Raw genomic sequence first — 19,275 nt, forward strand, 5'->3', positions numbered from 1 at the left:
TAGGAGTAAAAGAGGAAGTAAGCTGTCCTTTATGGCGCCCCCTCTTATGAAAGAGAGCGCACTAGAGGGCAGCTTACTCTCTTTTTTACACTGTTCTTGTTAGAGTGTGCAAAGGAAGGCTTTCTAAAGTGGCGTCGATTGCATCCTCATCTTCCTCCGTTTTCTCCATCGCGCTTGCGCCTTGCGATGGACGTTTGGCCGCAAACACCTATAGGCGAGAGAATTTGCTTCACACGCCGGCTGATTCTTGAAATTCTACGCATAGCTTTGAAGATTCTTTGTTCCTTTTACGCCCAATTTTCGACCAAAAATCCTCCGAGAAATATAGAATTACACGAATACAACAACAGTGAGATTTGAGACCTGTCGGGTTTAAGCCAGCGCTCCCATGAAAGCGCCGACGGATCGGACCTTCCATGGTGACTCTTGGGTCGGTACTGCTTACTGACAGTAAATAAATATGTGGCAAGAATTTCCGACCAACATTAGCTCGTCGAAATAAAGAGCGAAACACTTTAGGACGTGGGAAGGACAAGAATGAGAGACAATCGAAGCCCTAGGAATTTGTCCGGCGAAAGAACATTCTACGAACACAACATCTTTGTTCATTAAAGAAGAGTTGGAATTCCCGGGCGCGGTAACGCAGGCGCAGTGAGTGCTGTTCCCTCACGTCTTTTCATACCTTCACTTTTTTTTATTTCTTTCCCGAGAATTTGAGCGTGTGGTTATTCTTACGCAAGGTTTGTACCGTGAGTACTAATAAACTGCGGTTGGTTGTCAGCGCTGAGTCTGTGCTGTTCCTTTCTGCTTCTTTTCGTTTGCACTGTGTTCCAACCATGCAGTATCGACAAGCCCATAACTGATTGTTGCGGCCCATTAGCTGCTCCCCTAAGGGCTGCCACCTGCCATTGTAAACAGAAAAGAGTAAAAATTAGCCGGTGGTTTGGCATGGCTAAGCATGAAATATTTTGCCAAAGCACAGTTTTATTTTTGCAGGTGGACCCCCCCCCCCCCCCTCCTGCCACGTACCTGAAAGCTCTATTGAGGTGTCCACTCACCCAGGGAGCCAGTTATATGCGTCTTCAAATTTTTCATCGTCATTACCAATTGTACCAGTGTACGCCGGCGGCCGATGCTCCAGTGCCCCACTTCTGCAGCGATGTTGTCAACGCCAACGCGTTTTGCATTAGTGCGGTGTTTCTGCCACAGGTTTGTCCACGCCAACGTATGCAGCGCACATATCTCTGTCACTACTGCTACATAGCTCAAATCGCGATTATTAGTTTCATATTAGTATTGCTTGATGAAGAAGACAATGTGCAATGCGCGGGTTCCTGAAAAAACGTACCCGGAAAAAGCGTGTCCGTATGCATAGCGCGAGAGTTTGCTGCAGTTTAACACAAGGCCCGATCGGATGAAGCATGATCGGCTAATAGCATAGTGCTTTCCTGCGGTGGCCAGCGAAGCTTATCTGTTCACGCCGCCACGTGCTCGAATCCCAGTCGCGGCAATATTTACTATATTTATTTATTGTTCCCCCAAGGCAATACTCGTTTTAGTACCCGCCTTGCATGCGGGAGGTGCGGGGTTCGATCTCCAGTGCCGCCGGGTACCCACCGTTGATACAATGGGTACAAGCTTTCTCCTGGTCTGGTGCTCGGCTTCTTTAGGGTGAAAATTCTAGGGAAAACGGTCTTTGACCACAACTTGAGAAAACAAAAAAACACCTGTGGCATGGTACTCTTTAGCCACTGACACCCTGCGCCATAAAAATTCAGTATCATCATCACTTTTTTGGTGTCGTCGATAGTGGTACCCAATGTTTTTCTATGCAAGTATTAACTGCTCGATGCGAGCAATTAAAAAACTTGAAAAGAAAGATTTTGCAACACATCAGAAGAAAGGACCAATACCTTCAATACCTTACGTATTTCCAACATTCAAAATTATTGTCCAAAAATGTTGGGCACGAGGGACACTGAGGGCAAATCGAAGTTTGCCTGTATAAACCGAATCTGGCATTTCAACCACAAAGAAGCAACTGTTCCGGAAAATAGAGCTTTTATACGCTAGTAAAGGCGTAGTGTAATGAAGTACACGAGTCGCAGTCACCGGTCGATTTTTAAATTAAACTACGCGCCTCGAGACCAAATTTCGGGGACGGATCCCAGAGGCTATACAACATAAAACAGCAGCCAACGAGGGACACGACACAGCAATGAAATACGACTCGAGGCTATACTACATTGCCTCTCACTTCAAAACGTTCGCAACCAGTCCTTCTCGGTGTGGACGGGACGAGTTGAGGCAAGTGACGGGAAAATCTTTAAATTCAATTATCTAAGCCATTAAATTGGTTCATTGCTGCTAGTTAAACGGTAAAATACCCAGAAAGAGCCACTAATGAATCTTTATTGCGAAAAATAATTGAAAGCGGTTGCCGTAGTACTGTAAGCTAACCAAAAAGCATTCTCATTCCTGTGTTTGCATAACATGTCTTGAATACGTAATGAAAACGTTCTTTCTTCCGTAACAAAGCCGGAAGTTCACAGAAAGGGAAGAGACCGTTTCTTTTTTTGCTAATCGTTCCCGGCCTTCTGTCTGTCGTAGGCCTACATTCACTCTCTGTGGTCAATGAAACGAGCTGCAACAAAGACAGCGTTGGGGTGGGGGAGACAAAGAACAGATGGGGAGGGGTCTGTACACATGACACGTGTGCATATACCCTGGGAGTCTCCAGGCGGTGCGAGCATGCCGCAGCTGGCCCGGCGCGAGGCCGCGTAGTCGACCGAGTTGCGCGAGGTCCTCCGGGATCCGGGGCCCCCCTTGGCCCCACCCGGCGGCGCGGCTACGGCGCTGCCGCCCAAGGATCCGTCCACGGAGCTGAGCACGGCGGGACCCGGGGACGGCGAGGCTGCGTCGCCCATTCTGTCCCGGCCGGACGAGCCGAAACGGGCTCTGCGAGGACATTCGCGACTATCATTCACGACGGCTCAGCTCGAGGACACGCTAAGGAAACGAGATGGATTCTAGCGGAATTAAAAACAGGATCAAATATACTATAACAGATCTAGGCAATGATAGAAGGATTCAGGAAAGAGCAGTGCTGTAGGGATTGTAGTCACAGAGAAAGAGAGAGAGAGAGGTTAGTGTGATAAGCGTGCGTTAATGACAGCTTCTTCATCCCCTGTGATACGACGGTATGCGCAGCTTGTGTACCTTTCAAGAATGCAGACAGTAACATGCGCCCTCTTCATGCTTATACTACGGCGGCCTTTTGCTGGTTAGGAAGCGCTCCTTGTAGACATGCATACCAGGGCAGCGCCCGTTGAATAGCATTGAGCGACAGGTATGCATTCTACGTGCGAACGCTAGATCGCTCGTTTTCTGTGACGTCAGAATTGTCTTGGACGCAGTCTTCAGACGTTAATTTGAGTGTCCGACCTATACTAGCCTCACAGTGACAACAAAAGAATTGCGTCTTCGCTCGCCAATACCACGAAGTTAAAAGAGGGGCTAAGAAGCTTTATCGGATATATATCCTCCCCGATTTTGTTACAACTGGGCAGATAAGTTACTGCCAGCAAAGTGCACGGATATGTCCGCTGCATAGCTTCTTACCGATTGGTCAGTATACTACCACGGCATTATGTTGTGCGTTGCTTTCCACACCCGAGGTTCCTTGCTCTGAGAGGCTGAGTGGGAGGAGCTAAAATGGTTTTATGGCTAAATTAAAATTAATCTTGGTAAGTTCGCCTCGGACTATACCCGTTAAAAAATTCTTTCCTTCTGCTAACATCGTGAGGCCAGTTAATTATGCGAAATGACGTCGTTAGTTGGCGCTTGGCAGTGTTTATCGTTGAAGGACGTTCCTGGCCACTGTGTGGCAGTGCAACACTTAGTACATCACATCACTGGAACGAGTAACAATTCTTCTGTTTTGGGGTTGTGGTTAGGATCAGTAAAGAGTAATGTTAGGATCCTCGGAGCAGAGGCAGTGAGACTGTGTTGTCATACTTGTTAGATATGTCACCGAGAAACGTATTAAGAATACTGTTTTGAATTTTAGGTGGTATCCGACTCTAATAAACGTGCTTGATCAATGAGTTGTGCTTGTAGACAGTGGGTCCCACACGAAGTGAACGTCATCGCAGGTGACAGTGGAAAGTGCGCATGATGTGCGGGTGAAATGTTTATTGTGACAACTTGACTTTCCGCTCAGGTGCGTACGACAACGTGGCAAAGTAATAAAACAGGAGAATTGCTCCTTGAAGTGAGATGGGCTACTCACTTGCTGAAGAGCCTAAGGACGAGGCAGAAGAGCGCCGTGAACACCATCAGCGCCACGATGACGCTCACCATTGTCGTCAGCTCGGGGTTCTCTAGGATCGCCACCCCGCGCGCTGCAGTCGCAAAATGGCAGGTTGTTACAGTCGTGCTGTGCTCACAAACAGTGCAGGTGACTCAGTGAAGAAGAAAAAAGAACACGACAATAAAACCAGCATTAATTAAAAGACTAGCGCATAAAACTGGGACGCAGACAGAGAAGACAGGACAAGCGCTAAACATCAACTGAGATTTTACTGCGAGGAAGAAGGTACATAAATGCATTTCGAGTGGAGCATGCGCACACTGGGCTGAAACAATACAAGCACTTTCTAATCAAAATGGGGCAAACTATTCCTTAATTACATGTTTTCTTTCTTGGACAAGGCAAGTGATGTTGTGCTTACACAGTTATCTCTTTCCCTGTTAATGTGATAAGCCTCACAATTCTCACGCCCCAACCTTGTGCCTCCCCTACCAAGCACACACGTGGCATCAAACGCCGGCACGCACCCGCACTGCTTACAATGCTTGGCCAAATGGCCGCCCCCCGCCAATGAATCTACCAGCGTTTTATGCGCTAGTCTTTTAATTAATGATGACATACCAACTAGCCCAGCTTTGCGCATTGATAATAAAACCAGGACTGACAGAATTTGAGAAATGTTAGTTCATCAAATTGCACTAATAACCCCTCGGAGAATGTGAAGAATGGTCTGAAAGAAAGAGTAGGACATGAAGTTGTGCTAATCGGTTCATAGTTCATGCGAAAAAAACTGCGCGAGGTCGACGGGACAAGGAGAGACACAAAGACGCACGCGCCGACCGAGATTCCCTGGAAATCTTCTTCACTTTCAAAACTCATAAGCCGGAATGCCCGCTACGTGCGATTGTTTCCGAGAGAGACAGCTGGCAGCACTCTGTGAGCTCATACCTAAAACGCCACCTCGACCAGGTTTTGGGGCTTGACCCGTTCCTCATTCGCAGCTCTAAGGATCTGGCGCTGGCTCTTGAACAGAGAATGCCTTCTGCTCCTGCAGCCTTTTCTGTGGATGTAGAAGATCTTTTCTATTCGATTCCGCACAAAGGGTTGTTTACTGCTGTCAGGGAAAGCACTGAAGGGCATGGCGAAGTGGCTTTCCACAATACTGCTGGCATTTCAACCTAGCATTCTTTAGAGCTTTTACAGTTTTACTTTGGTTCGACAACCACCTTTTATGAAGATCGCTTTTATGTTCAGAAGTCTGGAATTTGCATTGGTTCCGCTGTCGCTCCTGTGCTGTGTGACATTTTCATGGCATTTTTAGACAGACGCTTAGAAAAAGAGCTTTTAAAGCACCCTGTTTTACGTTCTTTCGTTATGTCGACGACTTTCTAGTGATCTTAGACAAGCATTTTAACTATGGCCTTGACAGTGCTGTCACTAACATTCTTAACGCCTTATCCTCTGAGGAGCAAGGTTTGTTTTTTACTCATAAATTGACAACGGACAATCGCATCCAGTTTTTTGACCTACATTTGCACTTCACAGATGACCATGCGTGCTGGTCATATAGTCCACGGTCAAAGAAAAGTTTACTGCCTTTTAAGAGTGCTCACTTCAAGCTAGTGAAACGTGGCATTATTATGTCTAGCGGTCTATCTGCCTTACAGAAGTCCTATTCCCACACCATGTCATCTAGTTCTGTGTGTCAAGTCGAACGCCTTCTTTCAGCTGGCTCCTTCAAATTTCTAATCCTCAGCACTTGCGGAAGCCTGCTTCAAAGGCTAAAATCTCCCGATAGGAAGGAACAATGCTCGGAAACCAAGCCACCATTTTTCATGCCATATTTCCAGTCTTTCACACAACATTAAGAAGGTTGCGGAGAGGTACGGAATCCGCGTTTTTTCGGCGCCATGCAAAATGAAAAAAGTGTGTCTTTTACTGAACAGAAGAAAAAAAGAATCCACCACTTGTAGAAAGAACCACCTGGGCAAATTCGCTAAATGCATTTCAGAAGTAGTCTACGAAATTCCTCTTTCGTGCGGACGGACGACCTATGTAAGCCAAACGGGCCGACATTTTAATGAGCGTGCTCCGGAGCACAGGCGGTCTCTACGCACGAGCACGGGCAGCAATCTTCCGCTGCACTGTAGGAGATGTGATACCAACAACTGTCATCCTTATCTAAAAAAAAACAAAATTCCTTTCAAAAGCGAAATAAAAAACCACAACAGAAGTTATCGGGGACTTCTTCATCTCAAAAAAGGGTGACAACTGTGTTAGCTCGTCTATCAAGAAAAGAGATTGATTTCTTAGATGGTCATATCCGGGCTTTCCGGGGGTCCTAATCACATGTGGCTCTCTTGATACTGTCGTCACCCTGCTCTACACTGTTCTTTTTTGCTGCGCATGTACCTTGTTCGTCAGGCTGCTTGCTTTTATAAGCGCCCTGTTTTCGAAAAATAAAAACAGTTGGAAGTTCTGCGCTTTATGCGTGTGTCTTTGTGTCTCTCCTTGTCCCGTCGACCTCGCGCAGTTTTTATTTGAAATATAGAGTTTCATGTGAGAAACACGCGGGAAATTAGGTCACTGGTAGCGATCTGCTTGGTCCTAGAGTAAAGGAAAATTGGAGCAAAAACGGAAAGCAAATGAAAAACGGACAACCTAGACAGCATGTACACGCGTAATGAGGCCGTTATATTGAAGAACGCCTGAACTCAAGTGATAGATTTGATGCGTCATTTGCGCAAAGTTGAATTCAGTAAAGCGTTCTTTTATAATTCCTTGCTCATTCAAGAGCGCTATTTATATGCTAACTAGCGATTTCCTGAAATGGGAAGAACAGACGTCGTCACAAAATAAGATGTGCCGGAGTTGAGTTGAGGTGTTGAATGCTACAGGTGGGATTAGCCTTGCTTATTCTGCCGGCAATTGCTCCACCGTAGCGTAACTTCTATGTTAATAATGTCCTTAAACCTGTCAGATCTACCCCGCTATGCGCATAGTCACTGATAATAGCACATATTCCACTCCCGCAATCACAATCAATGTACACATTCACGCCACACAGCTCACACCACAGTCCACTCCAGAAGTCACCGTTTGTGCGCATATTCAGTCACAGTAGAACGTAGGCCATCGTAGTGCCACAATAAATACACACATTCATTCACAGTATAACATAGTCCACTCCAGAAGACACCATCTATGCACACATTCAATCACAGTGGACCATAGTCCGCTCCTGCTGTCACCATTTAGAAGCAAGATCAGTGTCCGGCAGAAATGTGCCTGAATCAGCCTGGACATTAAGCTTCATCATCATCTTCCTAGCCACGGTCGTTGCAGAACAAAGGTCTCTGCCACTGACCTCCAAATGACTGTCCTGCGGCCAGCTGTGGACTGCCCACACACAGAAACTTCCTAATGTCATCTGCCCGCCTAACTGTGCTGCCCTGTGCTATATTTGCTTTCCTTTTCAATCCATTCCGTTTTCCTGAAGCACCTTAGGTTATCAGGCCTCTGCGTTAGTTTATCTGCCCACGTCATTTACTGTTTCCAGGAGATCTCTGACAACGGCTGGACGTCAGTGTTGCATACGAAAAGCGGGACGCCTGTTCATTCAGGGATGCCACAATATACTTGTATCATGCGCCCCTCACCGTAATGCTGCGTCATCTGGTTCAATGGTCGTTGCGTATAGGTAAGAGCAGCCATGGTGCCTCTTCTTGCGCTATTCCTGTTTTATCAGCCAACGAAAACTAGGAATCGATGCCGGGAAGAGCTTCAGTTGCCGGGGATAGCTTATGACACATACGAAAGTTCCTTGCACCTCTCGCAGCCTGTTCGTGGTAGAGTGGAAGCCAGGAGCCCGAGATGATTTGTTCAACAAGTGTGGTGTTGTGACCAGCTGATACAGTCACCGTCTTCTCGCATTCATATCCTGACGTGGCGGTGACATCAGTCCGACAATCGGGAAGACAGCGAAAGAATTTCAAAAGAAATTCTTTATTGGTCTGTATCGCGCCCACAGAGAACTGGACAACTCAGCGGTGGCGATGGAAACACTGCCACTTTCAAACGTGTTAATTTAAAGGCAGTACGGAATATTCGCGATAAGGGCATGGAAGATCTAAAAAAAATCTGGAAACAGGACCACGCCATTACGATTCCGCGAGACCTCTCTGGTCTCATTTGGCCTGTAGCAAACAAATTGCCCCGGTGCCGCAGGCGTTAAATAAAGCTCATTTGTAAAGCTCAGAGGAGAAAACAGTGCTTCAAGGCAATACATGTCTTCCGCACTTGTCAGACGAACATGGATGAGTGGTACTGGCGAGTTCGCACACGGTTGAGTGCGTAACACGGGAAACAGGCTCAATATCATCGCCTCTCACGTACACACGCAGGCCTAAGTAAACTCGCGTTGTTACTCAAAGCAGTGGCGGCGTCTGTTTATGATCCGTCCGTCGGCCCCTTTCTATCTCTCTCTCTCTCTTTTTTTTTCATCTCCCGTCGAAAGGGTTTCATTCGGGGGCAGCATGCAAAGCTTTCATCAGCGGACGACGTTCACCCTCCCGAGCGGACCACCCAAACGCAGTCGATAAAACTCGGGGCCGAACAAACGCGCCGACATGCGCTGCGACGCCTTCTCGACGCTGTCGGGCGCCGAGAGGAACAGTACCGGAGGGAGCGATTGGCAACAGCGGCTGGGGAAGCGAAAATAACGAGCCGCCGCCTTCCTCCACCCTGCAGTTACCTTCGCCGCCGCCCCAGCCGCTTTTTCCCAAGCGCGCCACCTCCGTTTCCCACCTGGCAGCAGCAGCAGCAGCATCAGACCGGGGCCAGCGCGCATGGGCCAAAGGCAAACAGAGATCGACGAGCTCCGCGGCGCTTTCCTAATTCAATACAAGCCAAGCCGTATCCAATCCACGTCGTCTAGCCCGCTCAGAAGCAACAATGCGGAGGCAAAAGAAAGCAAACAAACAAAAAAGGTATTGAGCGAAAAATTCCGGCCCCAGGGCAAAGTAGAACCTCCGCACTTCCTTTGCCCTCCGTTTGTTCTCGCTCAGTCGTGGGCGGAGCGCTGACTTCGTGCTGTTTCTTGACCGAACCGTAAGTTGAAAGGGAGGCAAATAATTTAGCGGGGCCAACTTTTCTCAGGGGCTAGCCGACCCCGTGGAAGAAAGGAGTTGCCGGCGTGTGTGCGTGCGTGGGCGTTGGTGTCTCGGGCACTCCCTTGTTACACTGCGTTCCCTGTGTGTTTTGGAAGCGGCTCGTTCGGCGGCAAATAGAGTCTATATATATGGTCACGTGAGTGAGCCGCGGAGAGCTTCTTCGGTAAGTGGGTGTGCACCGGAGCGTTACTCCGAAGGAAGCGGCTTCGAAACGCTAACGTGATTACACTGGATGAGGTACGAAGCGAAGGAAAATAAACCGAATCCTCGAAGCTCTCTGAGACAATTGAAAGCACACTTTCAGTAACTTGTTTTGCTGTCTCATACGCCAAAACGGGAAGTTAGGACCTCAATACATAAGGTTTCTGGGCAGCAGTCGAAGCGAGGCTTGTTTTCAAAACCGCGAAAGTGCGGGGCGTACATTTTTCCCGGCTATTTCGAAAATTTACCTCCACTATGAGTGAAAAAAATGTACTCTACTTTAACGATATATAACATAGGTAATGTTTTAATCTTAAGAGGAAATACACTAACTGAATTGAGCTGCACTCTACATCTATAAAAATACGCAAGAAGAAGAAGAAAGGGAATTTTAATGAATGAAAGGCGGAGAGGTCGGCCGGTGGTAACAGGGCCCTGGCCTGCTACTCCACACAGGGGAAAGGGAAGAGGAGGAAAAGGAAAGTGTGAATGAAGGCTGATGATGGCATAATACAATGAGTTTCACAGGTGATGTCTATGCACACGCACACACACACACACACAACACTGGCTGGCGCTCGCATCGCGGTTACTGGACACACATAAAACTCAAAACTGGTGTCTGCAACACAACACCGACACATGTCATTAACCATGTAGGTTGTGCACAGGCGGTCACAAACGAGTATCCGGGCCTGTTTCACACAAAAAGTTGAGCAGGGCTTTTGTCACACGCCACCAATCAGAACGTCTCGTCCTTGCGCCCAGAAGAGTTTCCTCAGAGAGAGGGCGAGAGTCCAGGTTTTTCACGGTCGCCTCCAATGTTGTTCTTTCAGAAGTATACTTCGGGCACGCGCAAAGAAGGTGTCCAATAGTCTCTGGTGTGTTGCACTGTGCGCAATTTGGGTTACTTTCGATGCCGATTTTGTGAAGATAGTGTTTGGTGTAGGCAACGCCAAGCCGTAGCCGTAGAAGGAGAGATATATTAATGATTAAAACCTTTACTGTAAAAGCACGATGCTAATGCAGCTTATTTATCGTGTTTCAGTACCCTTCAAGCTGTTGGCGCAGTTTAGCAGCACATCGCTTCCGTGTAAAAGCACAATCCGCTCATTCATGAAAAACACCCGAATCGTGTGAGCGCGACAATTTCAAGGATAACGCACTTGACGCTGAGCGAGGCGACAGCGGTAACGCTCGTTGGCACTGGCCAAAGATCGAGGCTGGCCCCTTGGGTGAAGACCGGGCACATACGCGTGTTGGACGTGATGTGCATCTCATTTCACGCCAAACAAAAGAAAAAAAAACGCAAAATCTAAAGAGAACCGAATGTGTTATCCGGCGCGGCACAATGCTATGCAGGCTGCCGCACCAGGGGTCTTCCTTCGTGGCGCTCGGAAACACGAGAATTCACTCCAATCTCGAATCTGTCTCACTTAACGGCAAACGATGACCGATCACTGCCACCGATCGAACCGAAGACGCGCCGTTCACTCTCGCCTCGATCCAAACTGTGCACAAACTACAGCTATAGGCAGGCACGCACGCGTCCGGCCGCGGCAGCGCATTTGCGTCTTTGCTAGGCCCAAAACAGCGCATTATGCATGCTCGTAGTTAGACCTGTGCGAAGTGAGGTAAGAAAAAAACTAAATAAAGAAGACAACAACAGGGTAAACATGCATCGCTGTATCGCCGTGGGAGACGAACCAGGCCTAGCATCCGCGCCGGCAGATTGATTGGGGGTGAGAATTGCCTGGAAACAACAAGGCCCTGTTGTGCGGTGTTGAAAAACGCTTCTCCATAGCCCGGTCGCCACGCAAGCCGGGTACTAGCGATTTGCTATCAATCACGGGGGAGTCAAGGAGAAACCTCGGCTGTGACCCTAAGGCGCTGAAGAAATAAACCTAGTCAGGGGCGGCCAGGGTCTCGGAGGCGCTCCACAGCTGACCCCAGGCGGCCGCGGCGCTCAGCAGTAAGGCTCAGTGAGGCGGATATATGCCTTGCGCTATCGAAGACGAAGTTCAGGGAACGCGGGAAGGAGAAGAGGATGAGGGAGAGGGCCTAACAGGGTAACAGCGATACCCCGACGACGCGCAGGGAAGCCGACTACGACGGCTTCGAAGGGCCGCTTGATATATGACGGTCAGCGGGGGTGCGTGGCTGGGGGATGGATGGAATAAGGCGTGCCCTCAGGGAGAGCTTACAGTGTGAGGGTGCACCAGTCACGGGTTCCATGGAGCTTGTTTCTTTCTACTCGAACTGCAGCAGCTGCCAGGCCCGTCTTCTGAATATTCCATACATGGTTCCCCGCAGTGATGCAAAGCGCCGCCCCTTGTGAAAACACCTCTTTTCATTCGCAAGAATAATGAGGCAGAAGCGAGAAAACGTTACATAGAGAGCTCGGATTGGTCCAATGCCCGTTGGCTCGAACTGCTTCTAGTTCTTCGAGGTAGACTTGGACAGTGAAGACTAAAAGAAGAAATGACGGTCGATCTGCGTAGTTAGGCTACATGCGAATTACTTGCGCCAGCCCTTCGGTTTTCACTTCTGTTCCGATGCTCGCATTTGTTGCTAAAGGACGGAAGTCGTTCGGTTGTTCGGTTGTTCGCATAATAGTTTGGTTTGGTTTATAGGGTTTATAGGGCTATAATTTAGACGATTCGGGGTTCCTTAACGTAAACGGACATCGCACAGCACACGGACCTTTAGCATTTCGCCTCCATCGAAGTTCGACCACCGTGGCCGAGATCGAACCCGCGCCTTTCGCGTCAGCAGCCGAGCGCCATAGCCACCGAGTCACCGCTGCAGCTAGGGTAGCGATAATGAGTTAACGCCCATATATGCGGAATTGGCCATTCTCAGCCATACATCCGTAGATCTCTGGGAGTCCTCGTAGCACTTCTGGCGCAGTGGTGCAACGTTTAAGAGATGCGATAGCAGGTGCCGCCAGCGGTGGGGCTTGTGTGATACAGGTCGCTTTTCCCGAGTAACGTCTCGCAGCCAATAATAATTGAACTACCACCTGCCACGGTGGGCAGGTTTCTAAAGGTGTATATATCTAATCATCAAAGCCAGAGCGGGGACAGCGCAAGCTTAAAGACAGCCGCTTTTCGGATGAGTGGAAGCCGTAGTTCTAGCGCAATAAACAAATAATGTATTAACTGGCACGACACCATTCTTAAAGACTTTCCTTCAGTCACTGACAGACATTACTGCGACAAAACGCAATTTATGCAGCAGCTAGCCAATAACCATACGAAGCTCAGGAATCCTGGACCAATGCTTCTTGTTTGTATGCCTGCCACCACCAGGCGCGTGGCGCTGAACACTAAATATCACCGCGGGAATTTCGAATGCTCGGTACAACCCACTGACGTTTATTTTCTGACAAAACAAATGCTTTGCGACCAAATTTCTATGGGCGTCTAAAATAGTTGGCGTGAGCGCAGGAAACATTTTATACTTAAGATTTTGCAGCGAGCTGAAAGAGTCGACTATGATAATCACGATGTCCGCGCCGAACCTCTGGGGGCTGTCTAGTTTTATCAAAATGAAAAGCTTAAAATATCCTAACTGAATTCCGCGGTTTTCGCTACAGACAGCCAACAGGTGACGCCAGTGAATTGCTGATGTCCAGGAAAGCTGGACATGAATGTCTTTCAGACGAGTCCTCAGAGATGTTGGGCTTCTGTATGAGAGGCTTTACAAAGTGTGGTTCGATGGCTCACAAGGTATGCAAGTTGCTTCGGTGATCGCCCCTGTCCCAAATAGATAATATAGAAGAATAAAATATGCGTATTGAAAGTCTGGACCAAGGCAAAGCACAGGCATTGAGCAAATGTCGTTTCTGTCAGTCAGTTACGTTTGGAGATCGCCACTACAAGCAGCCTTCCAAGACGATTACGTTAGCCTTGAATGTATCAGTTTAGTGATACTGTACCTCCTTCGTCTGCTGCGGTATCGGCTCCATTGCGCCTGTTCTGTTGGCCTTTGTGGAGTGGCGCCTAGACGGGTACTTACGCTACATATTAACGCCATGCATTTAACCTGTAAGAGACCACTTCTTCCATGTATTCACCGTCGTCTTCGCTTTCCGACGGGAACTGCCGCGTACCATTTGCGCAGCTTGTTCCACGAACAATCTTCCACTGCTATCAAGAATAGATAGAACATGGCCGCCAGAAAAAAAAAATTTATCATGGGAACTACTCCACCCGTACCAGCGCTTATTCTAGCCGAACATAGCGAAGCACTCTCTGAAGGTGTCATAACCGTATAGTTTATTCAATGAAAATATGTGACAGCTACGTCAGCTGCATGAAGAGCATCCTACTCGTACGGTACGTCGGAGTTGAAATTTTTTTAGGGCTCATGAAACAGCCTTACGGCGTGAATGTTGAACCGAGTTCACAAGTCTAAACATGCGAAAGTATAAATATTTGATGCCGGGTTAATGGTTCAGAACTCAGGTTTTCACAGGCGCTTTGAGATGAGGCCTCTGTGGGGAGCCGGAAATAGAATAGAGATTGGCTAAACGGTTTGAAACTTCAAAGTTAGAGTTGACAAGCGGAATTTAACTGAGGCTCAGTCAGTATCGATGTATGCAAAGACATTTGCTGGCATCTTTTCTTGCGCGGACCAAAGCCATTACTGCATTACTTCAGCGTCGTTCTAGGTGCTCGATTGGTGCGGAAGGCCAGTTTTAACACGGTGACCTCTCTCTGAAATCTTCACGCGTTAGCAGACGGGAGCAACTGCGGGTGTTGCATTTGCTTTTCTACCTTTTTTCTTTTCCTTCAAGGGAAGAAGAAACCTTCACTTCCAGTCTGTGCTGAACCATGTTTCCCACTTTCTTTTTGACCCTTCTTAGCCTGTGTCTGTCGTAACAATACAGCACCCGCATAATGTTCCCATCAATATACAACCAACTAGTCTGAACGCCAATTATGCTGAGCGTCAACACAGCTGGATGTTTGCAGCGAATACAACAAAGCTCTGCTAAATAAATTTTCGTAAATTACCCAGAGAACGAAATCGTACGAGCTGCGAACGCATGCAGTGCAGACGGCCCTGCACGTCCGAGTGTCGTTAGAGTCGAAGCCTCAACAATGAGCGGAAAAAGCATTTCCTGCTGCCAAAAAGAAAAAAGAAAGACACGAGTTGAAAGTGAACTATCCTGAGTAAACGTCGCTTTCAACGCCCCTAATGCCTCTGCTCTCCTTGTATAACGCCGCATGGCTAGGCTCAAGGGTGCTCGCACCCTGACACGCATCTCACCAAGGATACCCTCTCCCTATAGCGCCGGCTCGCACAGTCCGGGGCCATCGCTGTACGCTGACTACTTCCGAGAACGCGCAATTTGCCGCGAGCAGTGCGGACGAGAAAAGACAATGGTCCAAAGGCAAACGGGCCGTTATTAACGCCGATTAGCCTCGCGTCCCAGTCACGGTCGCCGCCGGCGGCCGTTCCCATTCAAGCGAACCACACGAGGAGGCATGCACGGAGGAGAGATATACGCGCGAATTCCTCCCGCGCTTTCTCTGCGGGCTGCTCGGACCATCGACCATGTACTGTGCGGTTCGCGCCACACGAGTGTCCCTGTACAGGCCGGCTCCCGCATCTACTCTCACGAATCGCATCCATGCATTAATGCCGGTCGGGCACCGGCCGATGCACGAGGCAGCCTCGTTTGTCGGGGAGGCATTACTCATCCTTGCCACCGGAGTAGCGGGGGGGGGGGGGGGGGGGGGGGGCGTCCTTTCGCACCACGCTAATGGCACCCCCGCGCAGCTGCTCGTACATAAACAGGCCGCATACTGTCACAAGGACAACAACGGGGCAAGGCGCGCACCACGACGAGAGCGGCGAAAGGAGAAAAAAGTAAAAATGTTGGGCGATGAGCGGCTGTGGTGCGTCCAGCCACCGCAGCAGACACGGCGTCCTCGCTCGCGTTCAGCGTAGACCGGTCCCCGAGCCCTCGGTGCATAATTCAGGCGGAGGATGACGCGTTCATGAGTTCGTTGCTCGATGCGTCGTTGCTGGAACAGCGAAAGTTTGCAGCGAGTGTCCGTGTACGCTGCTACATGTCCCTTTTAATATAACCTGCAATGTCCGAGCCAAGTCGACATGATTTTTAAAAGAGTCCACACGTGCGCTTGTCCGTATAGTGTGCTCTCCGCGCTGCCTTTGCGGCAATTATGAACACCGTGTCACTGAAATATGAAAAAGAAGAATGCGCAGTTGCCCATTCTACTTGGTGAACAGAAGGATGCTTAGTTGTAAACTAAATGATCGGCAGAAGAAGTCAAGTGCAAGTTGATATCTTAGAAAACATAGCGCAAAAAGGACACGGACGACACAGAAGTGGACAGGACAGGCGCTCACAGCCATGTGCTGTATCTTTGGGACGTTAAACCCCCATAAACCATCATGCCAATACTAAAATTTGTTGAGCTGTAAAGCAAGGCATGGACGACATGTTTGTTAGACGCGGGATTCTGCCCGTAATAGCTGAAGGCTATGCTTCTCTTGCGTGGTACAAGCAGTGCTTCTGCAGATGCTCCTTTCTTCGAAAAATAAGGGGTGTCATCTGCAAGGTGCATCTCATTCGTTCCAAGCGCCTTTGTGAACAAAGAAAATTTTGACGACAGCCGAAGTTGAAGAGAAAATGTTATTTTAATTGCGCAAGTTCAGATGCCTTAGGGAGCATGTAATGCGAAGGCAGGATAACCACTGGTCCTTAAAACTAACGGAGTGGATTCTAAGAGAAGGCAAGAGTAGCAGGCGGCGGCAGAAAGTTAGGTGGGGGGATGAGATTAATAAGTTTGCGGGGATACTGCGGCCGCGGCTGACAAAGGACAGGGTTAATTCGAATGACATGGGAGAAGTCTTTGCTGTGCAGTGGGCGTAGTCAGGCTGATGATGATGATGCCTTACGGCTCCCAAAGTTGGAGGCTGACGTTCAGAAATTTTCAGAAGTCAAACTGGCATACCCATAACACCCCTCAGATAGTAGTCAATAAAAAAGTGCGGCAGTCAAGCAGGTTAGGATGCATGCCCAAGAAAGTGCGCTATGTTTACAGGCTGCAGTTTCCGAACACCATTAACAGCGTACAGTCGATATTGCGTAATATGGGTATGAATTTCTTTACGTAATTGTTGCCAGGCTTAAAAATTCACAGGGATACCTGTTTACTTGATGTGTTGGCAATGTGCAATAGACTTCGAAGCTGTTGATTCCCTTACCGGAAGGGACACATTTCTAGTCTGGTAACGTGACTTCCCTACAGTGAATGGGAATAATCCGCTCTGGTGACGACACTTTCCTCCAGCCAACGGAAATATTTCATGACAAGCGAAAATTTTTTTCCATATGAGGATTTCAATACTACCGCATTAAAAGTCTTCGCTAACAACCACAATCTAAAACACTATTGTAAGGGGGGCATACAAGATGGCCCTGAACCTTCCTAAAAACACCTCGTCGAAGAGTAGAAGCGCGCTAGGAATTTTCAACACATTTACGGAACTAACATAATGCCATTCGTGCATCTCAAACACTTAGACTTCGGACCACCTAAACTGGACAAGCTATCCTACGCCGAATAGGAACAGTGGCGGACATGCGCGCGCTGGATGCTCAATCCTCCCTAGAAAAACAACACAGGGAATATATCAGCGTGGCTTCGATACCGATGCATATGCTTAAAGGCGTTCACACAGGCAGGCGACAAGCGCGAGTAACCTACCTACGCCGACGCCTAGCCAATTCCCCGAACATGATTTATGTGGACGCCGCAGCATACCTGGACCATGAAGGGTACGCAGTGGCGGCAGTAGACCACCGCTTCTCCACTTTCTGTAAGAGCCGAAGCACCAGCGGCCGCGGAGACCATCGCTGTGGCCACAGCCATTAGGCATTACCAGTCCCAAGGCCAAACCTCTTATGTGACAACAGACTGACAGCACGCGTGTCGAAACTTCCTAAGAGGCCAAGTTCCCAAGCACGTCAATCGCCTCATGGGCACTACACCCCTCACCGAGCACCCCCAAATCACCTGGACCCCAATCCACGAGTGACTGGAGGGAAATGAGAGGGCACATGCTCTAGCTCGAGGCATCATCAACCCAGCGGGGACACATGTCGTACCCGCTTTTACCTCTCTACCTTCTAGGTATAACGAACGCCTCGAGTTGCAGCGTCTTCAAAGGAGACACTTCCCCCAACCTCACAGGAAATTAGACACCACAGATGCCATCTCTTGGCGGCAGATACAGACTAACACGTTTTCAAACCTCCACAGACTACATCTCATCAACCTAACATTATACACCGACGCATGACCCTGGTGCCAGGCCCGCCCTACACTCTTACACATTTCTTGGGGATGTGGGGCCAAACTAAACACTCTGCAGACGGAAAACACGTCTTTTGAGCGCGGCAGGACGCGCGGATAACCAGTAATAACGTGGAGGACAAACGGACCCTCATCCAACAGGTCCGCAAGGCAGCTCAAGCCAGTGGAGCCCTGGAATGAGGACCCTACGCATAAGCTCAAGGCACTCCTTTTTGTTAAAAACTTTCCTTCTCCTCCTCTAAGGCACAGCAATCCTAATGCAGTGTACAAGCGAAGTTAATTTTAAAAGAGCTCTCAGCACTGGCTTGAGCGGCATAATAGTATTCTCGCATTAACTCACGTACCTCGTGAATTAGAACTTAGTGCCCGTGTATCATGCATGATTAAAACTTACTGGTATTCATCTCTGTAGCGTTTTTTCTCCTTGCATGCAAAGTTGTGATAAAGAGCATCATGCTAGCCTTAACTTCTGAAAAAGCCGCCGCGGTGGCTAAGTGGTTACGGCGCTCGGCTGCTGGCCTGAAAGACGCGGGTTCGATCCCGGGGCGGCGGTCGAATTTCAATGGAGGCAAAATTCTAGAGGCCTGCGTACAGTGCGATGTCAGTGGACGTTAAAGAACTTCAGGTGGTCGAAATTTCCGGAGCCCTTCAATACGGCGTCTCTCATAGCCTGAGTCGCTTTGGGACGTTAAACCCCCATAAACCAAACCAAACTAACTTCTGAAACTGCCGCAGCTTCCGCAACGGAGGGGCATCGGTACGAATCCAACCCATCAACAACGACAAGTGGACGCCCCCACCATCTGCGAGGACAATATAGAAACGGTGGAGGGGGTGGGCATTGTGTGGCCATTGCTTTGGCCGCCACGCATGCCATCTGCACCTGTATAAGCGGGGATTCAATTACGGCCTACCGTAATTATACCAGAGGACCATTTGGCCCAGCAGCTGCCAGAATATTGCAAAATCATGGCCATCCCAACACACTGGATTATGGTTTGTGATTTATAGGGTTTAACATCCCAATGCGACTCAGGCTATGAGGGACGCCGCAGTAAAGGGTTACGGAAGTTTCGACCAACTGGGGTTCTCCAACGTGAAAATGAAATGCCTCGTCTGGACACCGGGACATCAAGGCGAGGAAAGAAACGAGTGCACTAATGGCCCCGGGCTCGTGGCGACATACGCGGAGGTGCTATAACACTGCAGACTATCTAGAAAAAAATATCCACTC

General features: G+C 48.8%; 1 protein-coding gene across 1 annotated transcript in view; it reads right to left on the reverse strand.

The window, feature by feature from the left end:
• LOC144093934 (uncharacterized) overlaps nucleotides 1-19,275 on the reverse strand; it is a 229,879-nt gene that overhangs the window by 37,388 nt on the left and 173,216 nt on the right. Inside the window, exons 5-6 of the mRNA XM_077627695.1 lie at nucleotides 4,292-4,403; nucleotides 2,726-2,958 (exon numbers count right to left, since the gene is read on the reverse strand). Coding sequence (XP_077483821.1) covers nucleotides 2,726-2,958; nucleotides 4,292-4,403 — 345 coding nt within the window. The remainder of the gene's footprint in view (nucleotides 1-2,725; nucleotides 2,959-4,291; nucleotides 4,404-19,275) is intronic.

Source organism: Amblyomma americanum, chromosome 6, assembly GCF_052857255.1.
Source record: "Amblyomma americanum isolate KBUSLIRL-KWMA chromosome 6, ASM5285725v1, whole genome shotgun sequence".
NCBI classification, from domain to species: Eukaryota; Metazoa; Arthropoda; class Arachnida; order Ixodida; family Ixodidae; genus Amblyomma; species Amblyomma americanum.